At 41.2% G+C, this 19,763-nt stretch overlaps 1 protein-coding gene across 5 annotated transcripts in view; it reads left to right on the forward strand.

Annotated features, from left to right (window-relative positions):
* DYM (dymeclin) overlaps positions 1–19,763 on the forward strand; it is a 209,830-nt gene that overhangs the window by 127,908 nt on the left and 62,159 nt on the right. For all 5 annotated transcript variants that reach the window (XM_063179768.1, XM_063179771.1, XM_063179770.1 and 2 more), the window contains one exon: positions 15,874–15,976. In XM_063179768.1, coding sequence (XP_063035838.1) covers positions 15,874–15,976 — 103 coding nt within the window. The remainder of the gene's footprint in view (positions 1–15,873; positions 15,977–19,763) is intronic.

The following is a 19,763-nucleotide window of genomic DNA, read 5'->3' on the forward strand; positions in this document are numbered from 1 at the left end:
TTAAATGCAATTTCCTGTATTGCAATTTGGGCCCATTTCCTTTTGTCCTTTCTCTGGGCATCAGTGTGTCTGGCTTAATCATCTCTAGACTTTCCCATCAGAATCACAGAATCATCTAGATTGGAAAAGACGTTTAGGTCATCAAGTCCTACCTATGATCTAACACCACCTTGTCACCTATCAGATATTTGTATGTTTTAGGAGCCCTGTGAGCTTTTTCTTCCCAGGCAAATCAGAGGCTTCTCAGCTTCTCTTTGCATGTGAGACACTCCAGTCCCCTCATCATCTTTGTGGTGCTTTGCTGGACTTGCTGAGGTGTGTGCATGTCCCTGCTGCTGGGAGCTCAGTGCTCCAAGTGAGGCTTCTCAGTGCTGAGCAGAGCATCTCTTCTTTGGGCTGGTGGTGCTGTGCCTCATGCAGCCCAAGGTGCCCAGGGCTTTCTTTGCTATGAGGGTCAGTTGCTGGTGCACCTTCAATTCTGTGTTCCCCAGGAACATGGGGGCCTTTGCTGCAAAGCTGCTTTGCATGTAGTTGACCACTCCCAGGGTCTGGTACATCCCTTCATAGCTTCACAAGATTTCTCTTGGAGTGTTTATCCAGCCTGTCCTTGTCCCTCTAGCAACCTAACCATCATAGGCTTCAGCTTCTCCTCCCAGTTCTGTATCACCTGCAAACTTGCCAAGGCTGCAGCCTGCCCCACCAGCTGGGGCATCAGTGGAGATGTTGGGAAACACTGGTCTTGGAATCCCAGAGTGGTTGGAAGTGACCTTTAAAGCTCATCTCATTCCATCCCCTGCCATGGGCAGGGACAGCTCCCACTGTCCCAGGCTGCTCCCAGCCCCATCCAGCCTGGCCTGGGGCACTGCCAGGGATCCAGGGGCAGCCACAGCTGCTCTGGGCACCCTGGGCCAGGGCCTGCCCACCCTCCCAGCCAGCAATTCCTAATTCCCAATGTGCCAGAATCTGTGCCTGCCCTCTGGCCGTGGGAGCCATTGCCTGGGTGCTGTCCCTGCCTGCCTTGTCCCCAGGGGCTGTGCAGCTCTCCTGGAGCCCCTGCAGGCCCTGGCAGGGGCTCTGAGGTGTCCCTGGAGCTTCTCTGGTGCAGCTGAACAGCCCCAGCTGTGCCAGGCTGGCTCCAGAGCAGAGGGGCTCCAGCCCTGGCAGCAGCTCCGTGGCCTCCTCTGGAATCACCACATGGAGTGCCCGACTTCTGGCTGGGCTCCAGCTGGACTTTGTGCTGCTGACTGTAGCTCTCTGACCCTTTTAGTTTAGCCAGGTTTCTGTCCACCTCCATGTCCATTTATCTAGTCTTTACTTCATTACAGTGTTACAACTTGGCTTAATTGTAAAATACCATGATTATCTTGATTTTATCTTTGAGAGTCTTTATACGGTCTGTGTAGTTGTTCACATTTACAAATTGCTTCAGTATCCGAGATAGTTTTGGTCTTGAATTAAGATTTCAGATTACACCACCAGGGTTGGGAAAACTCATCTGTGAGCTATGCCAGCACTACTGAGGCAGCTCCAGTGCTGGGGACAGCTCTGGGCCCTCAGCACAGGAGAGACACCGAGGGGCTGGAGCGTGTCCAGGGCAGGGAACGGAGCTGGGAAGGGGCTGGAGCCCCAGGAGAGGCTGAGGGAGCTGGGAAGGGGCTGAGCCTGGAGCAAAGGAGGCTCAGGGGGCCCTTGTGGCTCTGCACAGCTCCTGACAGGAGGGGACAGCCGGGGGGAACAGGGACAGGAGCAGAGGGAACGGCCTCAGGCTGGGCCAGGGCAGGCTCAGGGTGGACATGAGGAGGAATTCCTTCATGGAAAGGGTGCTCAGGAATTAGAAGGGGCTGCCCAGATAGTCCCCATCCCTGGAGGTGTCCAAGGAAGGCCTGGACATGGCACTCAGTGCTCTGGGCTGGGTGACAAGGTCGGGCACAGCTTGGGCTCTGTGATCTCTGAGGTTTCTTCCAGCCTAAATGATTCTGTGGTTCTGTCACCTGGATAAATTGAAATTCAGAACAATGTTTGTACATGCCTAGAAGGACTCTTACTGTGTCTCTTCTGAATATCCTATTGAAATGCAATTTATGTTTGATCCTATGGCCTAGCATTTGTTTCCCAAGCAGGAGTGGAATTAACATCCCAACCCATGGTGGTTGTACTTGGTTTTTGTACAGTATAGAAAAGAAATTTGTCAGTGTTTGCTTTATCATCATGAAGTCAGTTCCTGGAAATGTTGTCTTAACTTTGGGAAAAACAGAGAATGACCTGGCGCATCACAGAAATGTGCCTTTTTAAAAAGTGTGTTTTGGGGAGGGCAATGTTTTGGAATTTAGGAGGATTTTTAGATTGATAGAGGCAGGAAGAATTACACAGCAGAATAAGATTTACACAACTGAGTGGGAGGTAAAGCTCAACCTCTTTCTCTGTGGGAAGGAGGTTAATTTCCAAATAAATTGAAGACAATGTAAATTTAATTACTGTGCAGCTCAAAGGACTGGGACTTAAAAGCTATCATGTTAGTTTTTAAGATGGAAAAATATTGCACAACTGCAAGAGTGCTGAAATAAATAATTAAATCAAATCTTTGTTAGTTGTCCCACCAGTTCTGAGACTTGAGGATGTCTGAAGGCAATAAAATAATCTCTCTTCAAAATGACAGGTTCAACAATGGGTAAGGTAATTTCAGATGACTGTGTATGTGAGAAATAATGACATATTTCCTACTGAAAAGTAATGAACAATAGCTTTAAAGCTTTATCTAAATAAAACCTGCTTTTTCTTAATAGGGGCTATTCATGCCCATGTAACTTTTCTAGATCTCATTGGTATTGTCTGTAACACCTCTTTCATTGAAGAATAAAATTGAAAACATTGACAGGCAGACTAGAGTGGAGAAACAGGATTGCATTTCAGCTCTGTCAAGGTTGGATTGTGAAACTTGGGTAAGATGTGACTTTTGCTAGATATGGAAAATATTTTAATAAAAGATGAGGAGACGGTCCAAGCCGGGGATCCTTCAGGATGCTGACAAACCTTTTCCTGCTGTGAGCTACGGTGATTTTGATCACACGTTTGTTTGGGAGAACAGTGGTGGTGATGGAGACAAAAACTGGGAGAATTCAGTACTCCAAATATTTTTCCTTCCTTAAAGGCTTCCAGATTATCCGTTCCAAGATTGTCATCTTCCTGCAATGATGAGTAGTTCAGAGCATTTCAAGCTGTAGTGTATTTCTAAATGCTTCTGTATATGCTGGAGACCATGGTATATTCTTGATACCTGTATGCTTTTCCCTGGAGATGTGTTTTAACCTTTCTAGGTCCGTGCTCTACATTTAATGGAATCATTAGGCTGAAAAATCCCTCTAAACGCATCAAGTCCACCCATTCCCCAGCACTGCCAAGGTCACTAAAGTTTCACATTGACAAAGCTTTTAAATCCCTCCAGTGACGCTTCACAGGTTGTTTTCCCCCACCTTTTGTGTTTGTTTTTTGTTTTGTTTAATTTTTTTTAATGAACTATAGAACAAGGGAGAGAAGATCACTAAACACTGTGAATTTGGGATGTGATGTTAGGGAGGTCAACTTTATTGTTCGTAATAAAGATACATTAAAAGGAAAAGGAAGCAAGTGAAAGGCCCTGGCATTATCTCTCAGACATACATAGGAAAGGACATGGGTGTTGTTGAGAGGCTGGAGCTACCAAAAAGAGAGAAATAAAGAAAATAAAGAGAAATTTTAAATAACAGGACTTTAAAAAATGCTGTGGGCTGATTTCCAAGGATGTTGGCACAGCATTTACACTGAACTGGGCAAGGGCAGGCTGGGACTTCCTAAAGCCAAGTTAACCTCCGTGTAGGTCATTAACTGTAGCTTTTTCCATAGTGAATTGCACTCTTATGAAATGCTTCATTATCCCTTGTTTTTTTCAGCATTCACTGCAGTTGGGTTCTGACTGGATATTAACATCCCTTACAAAAAATTTAATATTCTTGATAAATGTTTTCTTTTGGTGATGCAGTATTTTTCAGGATGAAAATACCTGTCTTTAATTTCCTATCTATTTTAACCTCAATTTTCCTTTCAAAAGTGGTTTATTTATGACAGGCTACCTTTTGCAGGTTTGTTTCTAAGAACAGAAATTCACAGAAATGCTTCAAAGGGGATGATGTTGACATTACAGTGAAGGATGTAAACAATTTTCATTTGAGATACATATTTTTCAAGTACAGTGTTGTTACAGCGTGTGTTTAGTAACAGATAATAAACTTAATCTTGGTCTTGTATTGAAAAACACTTGATATCTTACATTATTTGATGTTACATTATTTGACATGATCCTGTGTTTTTATTGCATTTTTCCTTTTTCCAAATACTAGTATGCCTTCATGTACTTCTGAAAATGTTTAAGCATTTCATCTCTTGGAAGGTATATTGATCTGCACATCAGTGCTGTTTGCAGAGAGGAGAAGTATTTCCAACAAATACCATGGGAGGAAGGTGTGGGTGTTTTATGTAGGTGCATACACTTTGTCATAGGATCCCAGAGTGGTTTGAGTTGGAAGAGACTTTAAAGCTCATCTTATTTCATCCCCTGCCATGGGCAGGGACAGCTCCCACTGTCCCAGGCTGCTCCAAGCCCCATCCAGCCTGGCCTGGGGCACTGCCAGGGATCCAGGGGCAGCCACAGCTGCTCTGGGCACCCTGGGCCAGGGCCTGCCCACCCTCCCAGCCAGCAATTCCTAATTCCCAATGTGCCAGAATCTGTGCCTGCCCTCTGGCAGTGGGAGCCATTGCCTGGGTGCCGTCCCTGCCTGCCTTGTCCCCAGGGGCTGTGCAGCTCTCCTGGAGCCCCTGGAGGCCCTGGCAGGGGCTCTGAGGTGTCCCTGGAGCTTCTCTGGTGCAGCTGAGCAGCCCCAGCTGTGCCAGGCTGGCTCCAGAGCAGAGGGGCTCCAGCCCTGGCAGCAGCTCCGTGGCCTCCTCTGCACTGGCTGCAGCAGCTCCAGCTCCTTGTGCTGCTGGAGCCAGGGCTGGGGCAGCTCTGCAGGTGGGCTCTCACCTGAGCCCAGGGACACAGGGGCAGGATCCCCCTGCCCTGCTGCCCACGCTGGGGATCAGCCCAGGGCAGGGGGTTCAGCCTGGGGCAGGCCCAGCTCTCACCCACAGCACCCCCAGCTCCTTCTCCCAGGGCTGCTCCCTCTGCTCAGCCCCAGCCTGGGTTGGTCCTGGAGCTGCCCTGACCCAGGTGCAGCACTCAGCCAGATGTTTCCATGGGCCACTGCTCGAGCCAGTTTGGCTTATGTGATACCAGATATTGTAGTGTGAATTTTGAGTTCATTATCAACTACCGTACCTAAAATCCTCTTCTTTATTCCTTCAAAGGTATTTCGTGCCTGGCATGATTTATTCAGAAAGGAATGCATGAGCAAAATTTGAAAATTGAAATTCTGTATGTACTGGTTTGAATACACGTCTTGGAAATTGCAGTATGTGTACCAAGATTGAACATCCTGTGTGAAATTCCTGGTGAAGGCATAGGGGGAATAATTAAAATTCAGCTCCAACTTCAGCTTTATAGTATTCCAGCTCAAACTGTTTAATTTTTTTATGTCTGGAAATTCAGTAAAATGAGATATTTGAGCCAAAATCACTAACGTGATATGGATGGAGGTACTCCGTTGAAGGAGGTGGTAATACATGCAATATATTATGCTTTATGCATATTTTACAATAGAAATTGACTTCATCAATATTGGAATTTGATTTACAGTTCAGGAAATAATAGATTAAGGTTTTATGAAAAGTTTAATTCACTGTCTTGGTTTCAAAAGTGAAAAACAATCTTTAATTAAGTGATTGTTCATTGTGCTTTGTTTTGAATGTAGAATTATTCACTGGTTTGGGTTTTTTTACGTTGTCTTTATTCTTTGTGTAGCCTCAGGCACACTGAACACATGCCATCTAACTTTATCCAGAAGACAAAAAATGCTCATTTCCTTAATAACTGTTCTTTTTTCCAGCCTGTGATACTCATAAAAGTTCTCAGTGGTTCACAAGTGTTCACAGTGAATATACAAATTATTTATAAATACAGATTTGGGAATAAAAGATTGCTACCCACTATAAACAGTTATGGAAGTTATCCACAGATATAAATGTATTATCTTGCAGTTTTTTTTCCTTTATGGGGCACTGGAAGTTTACAAATGGCCTTATTGTTATGCAAAAGGGAGTCCTTGCATCCAAAATTATGTTTGGGAGAACATCTTAGCTGTGACACCTATGTCAGGTTTGAATTTTTGGTCATTTCTGTAGTGTCCTTAGCAATGACTTTATTGTGAAGTTGATTGGTGTAACTGATTTTTTTTATTTCTTAAAAAAAAGAGTTTCCAGTTTGTTAAAATTGTAGAGGTTTCATGTGAGTAGGATAACCAAACAGACTGTAGTGATGAGGGAGAGACAACTAGAGGCTTTCCATGACCACTAGCAGAATCACTGTAGAGCGAGAAAGATGTGATCAGGAAGGACACTTGGCCAAAGACAAGGTCAGTCCACGAGGAGAGCAGTAAACTCCTTCCTGTGGAGCAAACAAGTCAGAGAGACCTTTAGGCCAGGGACCAAGAGAAAGGAGGGAGAAAGGAGACAAAGGCATAAGACAAAAATAGCATTCTCTGTCTGCAGCATATGATGGGTCCTCCTAGAGGCTTGTTTCTTGTTCTGTTCGACACTGAAATTCAAGTTTTATGAAGTTAGATCAAAGCCTGGAGAAGAGAAGGCTCCAGGGACACCTCAGAGCCCCTGCCAGGGCCTCCAGGGGCTCCAGGAGAGCTGCACAGCCCCTGGGGACAAGGCAGGCAGGGACAGCACCCAGGCAATGGCTCCCACTGCCAGAGGGCAGGCACAGATTCTGGCACATTGGGAATTAGGAATTGCTGGCTGGGAGGGTGGGCAGGCCCTGGCCCAGGGTGCCCAGAGCAGCTGTGGCTGCCCCTGGATCCCTGGCAGTGCCCCAGGCCAGGCTGGATGGGGCTGGGAGCAGCCTGGGACAGTGGGAGCTGTCCCTGCACATGGCAGGGGCTGGGGGTGGGATGGACTTTAAGATCCCTTCCCACCCAAGCATTCTATGACTCTGTGATATGATTTCCAAGTTTCACAGGAGATTGCAATTAATTCATTTTAACTGTGCCAGGGCACTAAAAACTCTAACCCTCACTGAGCCCACAGGACTGTGTAAGGACAGGGTGGTGCCAGAGGTGAGCACTGTGAGGGCTCTGGGTATGAAGCAGGGCTCCAGACTCATGTTCTGCCGAAATCTTAGAACAAAGAAGGTTGTTAGCAACACCCATACCCTGTGACCTTCTGCAAGCAGAATGAGTCTGTTGTCTCCCAAAGTGGACCCAGATTCTTTCCTGTCAGAGTGAGTTTAGAGGGCACAGCAATTCTCTTTCCAAGTGTAGCAAGCACCCAAATACATACACATACATTCAAATGTGCTTGCACAGCCAGTGTGTTTGAGCAGAGCTGTGCCAAATCCGAGCTGCTCAAAGGAGAGGGATTTGGACCTTAGGTTGCACAACAGCAGTGTCTTTCTAATTTTCATGTTGTAATTTCTTTGTTAGGGTTTTGGGTGAGAGTTTTGCTCAGGATGCTTTCTCCAGCGATTTCCTCTGGTTCTCACCCACAGAGTTTTGCCCTCATTCAAGGCAAATGTCATGTCTCAGCAGCTATTAGACCCTTACCCTTATTGAATTAAGTGCAAGTAGATAAAATTGAAATATTGCGGGCTCTGCCCCTTTGATATTCTTATAAAATAGTAACAGGACAAACACAGGGATCATTAAAAGGAATTACGTGCATACCTTGAGACACCTAAAACAGATTTGAGGATTTTTAGCTCAGAATAAGCCTTGTGTTTAATCTGAGCTTTGCAAATATATATTCTGTTTATACTGGACTGCACTGATTTTTCCTCCTTAGCTTTCAGCCTTTCAGAATTTAGTTTCCTGCCTGCCACTCTCTTGAAAAGTACAGGAGAGAGGTGGTGCTCAGCAAAGCACTGCCCTGTCAAGTCAAAATCATCACGTTCTGTAGGATTTTCATGCAGGAATTCAGTCCATGGTATATCACAGTCTGCTTATTGAGTTTCTATTTCAATACAAGCTACAGTTAGGTCCTAGCCCACCTCTGCCCTGTAAGTGGAGTTACAAGGATGTTATTTGAAATGCCAGACGAAAGGGGAATAAAACGATCTGTACCAAGATACAGGGGAAGGAATTTACTGCTTTCTGTTCCTTTTACTTCTCTAGCAATAGGAGCATCCATTTCCCAACATTGGCTGGAAAGTGGCCATGAGATGCCGAACAATTTATGCCTTCAGTTGAGAAATACATTTCCTGGTCTCTGGAAATTAAACTCTTGGCTTATTTTGTAAATATTTACTTTTTTCTTGCCACATCAAATTCCTTTCTTCCATATTGTTTCTAATGTCATTGTCTTTCTAACTCCATTTTGGCAGGAAATCCTGTTCGTTAATGCAAAGCCTCCCTTAATTGTTCTAAGTTGTTTCTGATTTTGCTTATAAACCTACAACTGTATGGTGACTTCTTGTTTTTCTACTTAATACAACAATATTCTAAATAATAATGTTAGCCTCTGTGAGGTAGAATTTGATATGGCTTTATAGCACATGACTTACAGATCTCTGTTCATATGTTAGCAGTGGCAGATAAAAGGGTACTCTAAAATTAATGAGATGTTTTGTCATGAAGATATCTTGAAGTATATAATTTATTAGGATCAAGTTTAGGATTGTAGAATTAAAAGAGTGGCCTTTTATGTTTGCTGTTTAAAAGGGAGATGGGATAGAAATAATTTTCTTACTCAGGCTGCATTAAAACCATTTGTGATGCCAGAGAGCGGCTCAGGTGAATGACTTTTTACATGGGCAGATATCAACAAGACAGCTTTAAACAGACAGAGGGCAGGTTCAGATTGGATATTAGGAAGAAATTCTTTATTTAAAAGCAGGGGGGTGAGGCCCTGGCCCAGGGTGCCCAGAGCAGCTGTGGCTGCCCCTGGATCCCTGGCAGTGCCCCAGGCCAGGCTGGATGGGGCTTGGAGCAGCCTGGGACAGTGGGAGCTGTCCCTGACCATGGCAGGGGGTGGCACTGGATGAGCTTTAAGATCTCTTTCAACCCAAATCACTCAGAGGTTCTGTAGTTTGGGATTTGCCCTGAAATAGCTGCCAGCTGTGGCACATAGCTGTTTCCAAGGGGACACAAACTTATATTTTTAAGGCACAATATAAGAAAAGCAGAAAAAGGTCTGATCTCTGTCCAGCAAAATTGGAACATGGCAATACCTTCCTCGTGTGAATGTTCTACTGTTTGGGAGTTCTTCTCATTCCCTGATCCCTTGAACCCTCTTTGTCCATCAGTGTGGCCCATGCTAACCATGTTATTTACATCCATGATATTTGTGGAGTCTGCACACTGTGAGTCTCTTGATTTCACATCATCTCCACAAGCCAGATGGACCTAATAGTAAATATAGCAAATCTTTATTCAGCAGAATTTAGTCATGTTTCACTTTACAAGATTAGAAAGAAAGATATAAAGTGCGTTCTTACTTTCTGTTTATTCTGTTATTTAATATTTTAATTGGTTAGATTCTGTTTCCTGGGATCCTAAATGTCTCTCAGGCTTTCGAGTTGGTCTCAAATAAATAAGAGCAGTGCCTCTCTATGGAGTAAATGGCCCTGCAGAGGCCTTGGAGTTCTCCATGGCTATTGTCTCTCTTTATTTCTATTTATGTGCCATTGTAGCTTGGATAATTTGAATGCAGAATGCCTCAAGGGCTCTTTAGTAGACATGAGCACAGGGGACTTAGGGATTTTTCTCTGCATTTATTTGTACTAAATGGATTTTTCCCAGTGCTGGGTTCCTTAAGTGCTCACAGAGCACTTCTCCATTGCCCACAGACAGGCACTTGCTTACAGCCTGTCCCCCATACAGGTCTGTGGGACAATGCATTTATTGTATTTCAAGTGGAGCAGCACAGTGCATTTATTTTGTTCTGAAGTCTGGTATGACACTTCACAGACCTTTATTCAACCAGATGGGCATTTCAGGTTGTCTGCTTGGAGACGTCTGTGCTGGGACATATCCATGTCTAGAGTTCTTGTGCCACAGCACACACTTTGTTTTGCTGTAATCCTTTTTAAAAAATAGGTCAGCCCAAGCAGTGTTCCTTACATATACAGAAATCAAGGTATGGTTTTAACTTTTAGATGTCAGGTTTTGAAAACAAAATCTTTCTAGAGCTTTTTTCTAATATGATTGTCTCATTGTAAAATCCTTTTGTTTAAAAGGAGTATTTTTAGTGTAGCAAGGTTTTGATGTTTAGGGCTTTATACTTAAATCTTTAAAATAGAGAACAATAGTACATTTGGCATGTATATAGGAAGAGTGAGAAAAAGCAGCATAGAGTATTGCTGAATTGTTTGAGAACATTCATCCTCAAATTTTTTGATCCATGGAACTGGTTTTTTTCTATTACCAGATAGTGGTTTGTGTTTGGGTGCTGTTCAGTTTGTTTGCAGCACTTCTGAACTAGGAGAGTGAGCAGAAAAAATTCAGAACATCTGAATTTCTGAACTTCAAATAAATTCTGTGGAGAGGTGCTTTGGTCCTCAAGTAGTTCTTTACTCAGCACATACAGAATATTTCTAGATACCCACATAAATGAAAATTCACCTTTAGAGGCTCAGTAGTGATTTGAATTGTGAGAAATCCAATCCTTACCCCGTCTTGCTGTCATATAACACAATCTGACTTTCCTCTGCTGATGTCATCAGTTTGTTTCTATCTGTGCCACTTTTTTTCAGGCTTCCATCTCTTTCTTTGTATCACCCCATCAGTCTAAGCTCATCTCATACCCTAGGTATTGAGATTGTCTTCTTTCCTCCCAGGTTTTTCTTCCCTCTTTGCCATTGCTTTGACAATGCAAATAGGAATTTATTGCACCTTGAGCCGGGCTCCAACCTCCTTTGTAAGGGTGCCCATGTAATGATAGTTAAGTTACTAATAACTTTTTTTTTTAAATTCTGGTATCTTGTAGAGTACTGTGTAAGCAAACTTCCTTTCTCCCTTTGCATATTTTTGGTTTTTTGGTCAATTCACTCTTCTCAAATCAATTGAATAAATGAGTTTTCAAGAATTTCATGGAGAAGTATGTTTTCTGGTTTAGATCCTGTACATTTTCATACAATTGTTTCAAAATCTTTCACGCAGGATGCCAGGGGCACTTGCTGCACAGCACAACTTTGCTGGATATAAAATCACGGAATTGTTTTGGTTGGAAAGGACATCTAAGTTTGAGTCCCGCCCTGCTCCCCAGTGCTGCCCAGCCCACCACTGCCCCATGTCCCCAAGTGCCACATTCACATGGCTTTTAAACACCACCAGTGTCCTCGGTGACCACATAGTACATATATTTTTCTTTTTGATCTCAACTTGGCCTTTAGTTGGGCAAAAATAGATGTGTGATGAAGACACATGAGGAAAATTTGGGAGACAGTCACAGCTTCCACTTCTGGAAGTGTTACTTTTTATTATTCAACTGTATTAATTTAAAAAAATCTCACGTGGAGCAAAGTAATATAAATGATTTGTAGAAGCCTGTTACAACAGGGGTACTGTGCTTTATTTTTCTTACAGTCTCATTGAAAGACCATCAGCAAGGTGTATTTTTTAGTGATGGTGATATCCTCTTTGGAATGAGTTTCACAATCACTGTTCCAGTATTATGCTCAGTACAAACTGAGCATGTTGTTATTTTGGAGCATCCTATTCACTTCATTAAAATAAAGTACACTCCTACCTTTTCTTCTCATTGTTCAAAGCTTTCAGAAAACTTTGTGGCAAATTCTAACTTCGTATTTCCTTTCAACTTTTAATTTTAGTTCTCACATCTTTTTTTCAAATTTAGTTATAAAAGCTGCATTTTATACATTGGGGTTTTTTGATGTGAAAAGTGTACTTTATGAGCTTTTTCAAACTGATGTAAATTAGACTTTTTGAGGCACTTGTTAAATGAGTTTCCATATTGGCTTTTTTTTTTCCTTTTGGGATCTACACACTTTGTGGAGTTGACTTTTTGAAACTGTTAAGTTCATATATTACTGGTTTGCATTTTATTGTGTGTGCAAATAGCACTTAATCAATTCACTGGTATTAGCAACCATTTCTATTTAGTCTGTATTAATTTCTTTTATTTATTGAAGTTCAGCCCTGAGTTAAATTAAAACCTGCTGTGTAAAGGGAGGTAAGAAATCAGTGTTGTTTTTAATTCCTTAAAAACAAACAACCACAGGACCTTGAGACTGTTCAGCCTTTAGTCTTCCTTGCTGGCTGAGCTCATCGCTGCTGCGATTTGATGGTCTGTAATAGATCACATTATCCCAGAATGGTGTGGGTTGCAGAGACCTTAAAGATGACACTGTGTGTGGTCAGGGGCACCTTCCACCAGACCAGGCTGCCCCAAGCCCTGTCCAGCCAGGCCTGGGACACTTGCAGGGGTTTGGAGACTCCCAGCTGCACACAGCTTCTCTGGGCACCCCGTGTCAGGGAGTCACCACCCTCGCAGCCAGGAATTTCTCCTGATAATGCCAGCTGATGAGTCCTAATCTTCCTAACAGATGCCAGCTGTTACCTCATCTTGCTCTTATTCCAACTTGCTGTTTTGCTCACTATGCATTGGCCTGGATGTGCTTCTGTGAGGGAGGGAGGAGTTGAGATGAGGGACACCAAGATGATTTAATTGTTCTGGACATAGCTCTTTATTGTTATGAAAAGTCCATAATGGGTGAGATTGAAGGGCTGTCAGGCTCCATAGCGTGCCTGACAGTTGATGGAGAAGAGTGGATGAAAGAGGACAAATATTCCAGTAGAAAAATCCATATTCTTGTCAGCCTGTGCACGCTGCCACAAAGTACATATATTTTTCTTTTTGATCTCAGCTTGGCTTTTAGTTGGGCAAAAATAGATGTGTGATGAAGACACATGAGGAAAATTTGGGAGACGGTCACAGCTTCCACTTCTGGGCCTTGTACCTTGTTGTGAGGAGGGGAACAACCTTGTTGTAAAGGATTTTTGCTTTTTAAAAATTGCATTATTCATGCCCTGAAAATCAAAATCAAGCTTAAAACCTTACATACACTGGAGACATGGCTGCTGCAAAATAAAGCAACTCTTCTAGAATGCAGCATTTGTTGGTGATGAAGGGTATTTATGAGCTAAACTTCATAGAAATGCCTTTTGAGGGTTGCAACTAACCCTGTGCTGAGACTTTAAAAATTAGTCTGATATTTATCAAGGTGGTTTTCAGAGCTAGAGACAGAGGCACAATAATAAGTGAATGACTTGGAATTGAAGTTTTGTGCCAATTTAGGGAGCAACAGTATTTCCTAGGAAGCTCCAAATACATTCCTAATCACAATATCTGGCCTTGATTTCTTTTTTTTTTTTTCCCTGTGTTTTGCTGTAGTGTTTTTGTGGGGGTGTTTGAGTTTGCATTTTTATTATGAAAAATTTAGTATGAAAAATCCTGCCATTATCCCTGCTCTTGTGCTTATCTAAGGGATGGTCCTTAGAGAAGGATTACCTATGGATGGAGGAGAGAATTGTGTTGCGTTTTTCTAACCTGGATATCTGTGTTATGGGCACTGGTCCCACAAAAAATTGTCCCGGCTCGGTGTGAAGGACATGAGTTTGTGGCTGGGAAGCAGAACTTTGCAAGGGGGAAGACAACAATTAATTTGCAAGGGGAAAGACAACAAAAGCCTCTGCACTGCTGCTCTTTAACTAGAAATCAGCCACCAAGACCTTTCTTATGCCACAAACTCTACTTATAATACATGTAATTATTACAAAAAACCCTTTAAGGAGTATATAAGGAAATAATTTGTCCATTATTTTCCTTTCTACTTTTTCCCTTTTTTCCCAATTTCTATTGGAATAAATAAATTTACTTTTTGCTATTCTGGTTCCATGCAGAGTACCACTGTATGTTCATTTTCCTCTTCATATACGTTGGACACATGCACTTTCAAAATCTTGATCCCTTTTCCTTGTTTATATTTAAAATTCTTTTAAAGCCAGAATGCTGTATGTGTTTTGGAGAAGAATCTACTAGTTGGAAATCTGTGTTATTCCAAATTCTTCTTCTTTGTGAAATTATCTCTATCTTCTGGAGCAGACACCAGATTTAACCTGATTTTGCTGCATCCCACCATAAACATCTCCAGCTTTTTTGCTGCATCCCACCATAAGCATCTCCAGCTTGGTTTTAAATGATTATTTTGTCTCCACAGCACTAGATGGTGCTGATGACAGTATCTCTGAAATCTGAGTCTTCAAAGATACCCATGGTTGCAGAAGTAGTGCTACTGTTTGCTACCAAGGACCAGTTTGCAGATCCAGTTATTGATCTGAAAAAAAAATTCAGTCTGTGAGTGCAATAATAGAATTTGGGAGAGGGAAAAAGGTGGAAAGCTACCAATATATCTTAATTTCTGTGTTGCTTCTTCCCCTTTTAGCCTGGAATGTTCTAATGGTATTGACTAATAGCTGTGAGTTAGTGTAGCTAATTCCTTGTGGCTGTGAGGAGTGTTGAAAAGCCTTTTCCTGAGGCTCTTGACTAGCAATGGGATGACAAGAGCTCATGACAAGCTAGCCATTCTCCCCTCTAAAACACACACAGTCATCCTTGGAAAACCTGATAGGAGTCCTGTAATGCTCCAAAAAGAAGTAAAGAAGTCCAAATGATGCTTTTAAATGCAGAAAGCCTAAAAACATCTGACACCTAACAAGAGAAAATGGCCTCAGGTTGCTCCGGAGTAGGTTTAGAATGGATGTTAGGGAAAAATTCTCCATGGAAGAGGTTGTTCTTTCACAGGCTGCCCAGAGCACTGGTGGAGTCCCCATCTCTGGAGGAACTTAAAAGCCACTCTTTAAAAGTGGATGTGGCACTTGGGGACATGGGTCAGTGGTGGCCTTGGCAGTGCTGGGGGCATGGTTGGACTCAATGGTCTTAGAAGCTCTTCCAGTATGGGGATGGGTTCATCTGTGAACTGATAGCCATGTTTAGGCTATCCAGGCCTTTAGGGGAGCATCTGACTCCTTGCTGCTGCTGAGCATTACCTGATGGTCTTTGCCCACTGCTGCTACTCCCACCATTCTCCTTGTAAATCAGGTTACCACATCCTCTGTGAGTGTCATTGCCCTGCTTTTTTCCAGAATGCAAGAAAAATATGTTTATTTCTCTGTATGTGTATGGACCTCTGATTTAACAGATTATAAAGCTAAGGTAATCTTTTTTCAATTGACTTAGGCTAAAATAAATTTGAAAATAATAGGTAATAGTAAAATGCAATAACTCAGCCTCAAAATACACAAAGCTTTTATCATCTACTCAGATTTCTCCTATCTAAGCAATAGGTTATTAAAATGGATAATATATGAGGTACTTAAGTATATATTACAATGTATTGCATGAGGTGCTGCACTTAAAAATTGCATTCTAGTGAACACAAACTATTTATGAACTACAATTGCATGTATGCCATTCCTTCTGTGACAGTTTGACTTTTAAGAATTTAATAATGAACGGAAAATGTTCTTCAGAGCATATATTGTATAGAATGTTTCTGATTCAAACTCTGCTGTTACTTACCCAGATGCTAAATAAATAAATAAATATTACAATTGTGCATTACATTCTAAAAATTTTGTGTCTATAATAAGACACCTTTCCTTTCTGCATAGTCTTAACTATTTCAGGACACTCTCATGAAGTTATTTTAATTTCTTTTTCCCCCAGTCTATTTTCTCTGTTGTCTAAAAAACACAACAAAGTGCTGGAGCAAGCCACGCAGTCCTTGAGAGGTTCCTTGGGCTCAAACGACTCTCCACTTCCTGATTATGTGAGTATCAAAATGAATGTTGTAATGGGTGCTTCGGAATTCAAGTCATACATCCCTAAATCTGCAAAGAATCCTCAGAGTGTGGCAGCTGAGCAACCATCAACATCAAAATACAGGAACCTGTATGAATGATGTCATGTCTGAAACGTCTCTAAAAAACAAGAATTACACTTAGAAATGGCAGAGCAAAACCACAGCTATGCAGAGGGAAGAGACTTAGTGTCAACTCATGCTTTTCGAGCCATTTGTAATTCAGAATATTTAAATGGCACCATTGAGAACGGCATTTTTAAGAAGTGGGCTTTAGTGTCCACAGAATCTTAAAATGCCTAAAAATGATTGAAAACAATTCCCAGTGAGCCTCTGAGGGAGTACTGGAGTCATGGGGTAAATTAGTATGTTCTGAGTACATGGATACTTAGAGTTCCCTTCAGTTTGCTGAGCCAATGCCCACAAGTAGGCAACAATTTTGTATTTAATTACACAGCTTGTTGGGAAATCTCTGCTTTGGGTGGAAGAATGTCTTGAGAGGACTTGAATAATATCTTTGTGCTGCTGAAGTATCTTTGGTCTGTACTCATTTGAACCCTCACTGCAGTACTGTGTGCAGGAAAGAAAAGTTGATTTACCATTTGCTTGGGATTTTTGAGCATGAAAATGTATCGGCTGTTTTATTTTCAGGGCTAATGCATGATCCATAATATGCCTGCCTGAGACTTTGCATATCCTATTACTCTAGCATTAAATATAAAAATATCTAAAAAGATAATTTGTTATAATAGTTTAATGACTTAAATAGGGAAACAGCATGATACACATCTGCAAAACACATAGGCACACATAGGCATGTGGTAACGTATATATGAAGAACTATATTTTAAGATGTGTAAGAATACTTGCTTAAAAAAAAATAATACTTGAAAAATATTTTATAGGTTTTGAACTTTTTAACTTGCTGGATGTAAACAATACTGCGGTTAAGGAAAGGCCCAGGGAGAAAGGCTTTCTGTATGAAGTTGTCCCCTTACATTCAGAAAGAGCTGAACAATGCAGCTGATAGAGCTGGGAAAGCTCCCTGGAGTACAGCCAAGAGGCTTAGATACTCCACTGATTTTTTTCTTTTTACTGTTGGTATGATGTAGGGATGGAGGGGGGAAAGAGAGCCCTTGAAAAGATTGGTGTAGGGGACAGTAAATTAAGTTCATGGCCTGTATTTTGAAACAACAAGGTAAACTGTTAAGGCATGGCTTTCTGGTCCTTTTTTTTCCTCTTCAAATTGCTCATGTTACAGCTCAGCCTGAAACATAGGCAGTTGACTAAAAAAATTTGGGGCCAGATTTCATCACTTCAGCATATTCTACTTCTGTATCTCAGTATGGAGCTAAGGAAAAGGGTGATTCCAATATTGCCTGCTCTGCACAGGTTTGTTTGTTTGTTGAGAGGTGGAGGTTTGCCTAATAAACAGTTCTCTTGCCAGGTTGTGTTTGGACCAAATAGTATTTTAAAAATGCCTTTTTCACCATTTTTTCATTCACTTTAATTTAGAAATTATTCATTTTCTTACTGTGCTCTGTAATCCAAATGGGAATTTGCATGAACCCGAATCCAAGGGTTAAATCACATAAAAGTATTCTAGGTGCTGTTTAAGATATTGTCTTAAATTCTGTGTGTTTGAACCGTAGTACTCTTTATATTCTAGTAAGTTTTTGACCCAATACACAGTCCCTAAGCTTATACTCACTGATGGTGGTAAGAATATGCTGAGTTCTACCTTTACATGCTTATTAATGTTCTTTTTGTGAGTTATCTGCTGCAGTTTGCCATCAGGTTGTGGAGTAACAGCAGAGCAGGGAACTGAAGTAAGGAACTGACCCCCATTGGCCCCGATATTGTTCTTGCTGGGGTTTTTCTGGTTTTTAAAAAAGAAATGAGCAACTTGTTTCATTTATTGAGGCTGGACCAGTGTCCTTTCCTGATAAACTCTTGTCAGCGCGGTGGATTCAGGAGCACAATGGAGAAGGCAGCAGGACAGAGACAACCAACCCCTGTCATTATTGCCTCAAAGACACAATCCTTTGTTAAGACTATTTTTCGTTGTTGGATACAATCCTTTGTTAGACTGTTATTCATTGTTTTTATTGCAGCATTGACCTGTTTTGAAATACTACATATAATCCAAATAGAAATGGGAAGAATCCACTTAAGTTTATGTTTCTTACTTTCTTGCATTCAATGAAAGCATGTTTTCCCATATTTTTAGCAAACAAGAAAACTGGTAATAAAATAATTGAGAATTTTGCTTCTTTCAGTTCAAATCAAGACATATTACTTAAGTAAAGATATCAATGATTTTCTTAGTAATTTCATTACAGCCTAATGTAATTTATCAAATCAGAGGTACTTAACAGCATAAATAGAGACATGTTAACTTCTCTTGGGAAGTAACACGTCAGATGTGTTGTTGGAGCTACCATCTACACCAAAAATTTCTTTTCAAGGATTTCATAGTATTCTTTATGATTTTTGAGTGCTTCCCCTGCTTTTTAAACTACAGCTGGTAACGAGAGATTCTCCTTAACTCTTTCTATGGAGAAGAAGAGAGCAAATTTTTATTTTTGGCAACTTCATGTCATTTTCTTGCTAATATGAGAAAAAACAGTTTCCTAAATAGAAAAATTGAGGAAATTAAAAATTAAATGTAGATACAGTATTAGATTCAAGTAGTTTGGCAGACATCATCACTTGAGTTTTACCTCCTGAATTTTGGGTTTAAAAAAAATTTGTTCTAGCCAGATGAAGCTTAAATGTGTTAGGAAAAATTGTAAAAATAATCCCACTTAGTGGCAATATATTCAATTATTTAGTACACAGCATTGTAATTTAAACAGCACGTCAGTGGTGGATGAAATTTGGGATAAAAACCTTATAGAGTAATATCAAACTTTTCATATTAATAGACACATTAATCAATATATGGAGAGCCATTCTTTAATCCTCTGTCCAAAATCTGTTGGATTTTGGGTTATTTAGCATAGAATGAAAGCATGTTGGCAACTCAAAGGGAAAAATGTAAAAAATACAAATGTAGTGAGCTTTGTGTGTGCATGTATATGTATAAAAATATATGTTTTGATGTGTAGTTATATACATAAAGTCTGCAGTAGCAAAGCCTGGTAGTGCTGGAGACTTCCCAATCAGAGCTGACTTCTCATGACTCCTTCCCAATCCAGTAAATTTACCCACTCTGCAAAGCTGGCTTTCATGGAGGGCTGGAATTCTGCAAATGTTGATGAGTTTTTCTCTCATCTTGATAACCAGAATTAAACTTTGCATCTGGATGATGAGATTTCTGTATTATTTTCTTTTCCCCCTCAGTTTGTGCTCCATAATGGGCTAAATGAATTCCAATATTTAGATTCTTCTTTGATTTTTTCCTGATTTATATGGTAAATAGAAAGCAGCTGTCTGTTTAACCATCTAACTCTTGAAACTCCTAGGCCCCTCGAGCGTCATCTGGAAGTAATGTAGCTTGTAAAACAAAGCTAAGAAGAAAAAGCAATGTTTGTTTTATGTGGGATGAATGACTTCAGTTGGGGTCCCTCTAATTCGGCCATTATGGGGGTTATTAAAAAGCAGTATTACAAAAGTGGTTTCAACAAAAAAGAAATTTGGGGGGGTGGGAGCTTATATCTTGTTATTACATTTGATTATATTCAAACCTCCAAGTACTTCATAAATTGTCCTTCATTTGAGTTTCCCCAAGAGACAACCAACCCAGTCTCTCCCA

The sequence above is a fragment of the Melospiza melodia genome, chromosome Z (genome assembly GCF_035770615.1).
Source record: "Melospiza melodia melodia isolate bMelMel2 chromosome Z, bMelMel2.pri, whole genome shotgun sequence".
Taxonomy (NCBI): domain Eukaryota; kingdom Metazoa; phylum Chordata; class Aves; order Passeriformes; family Passerellidae; genus Melospiza; species Melospiza melodia.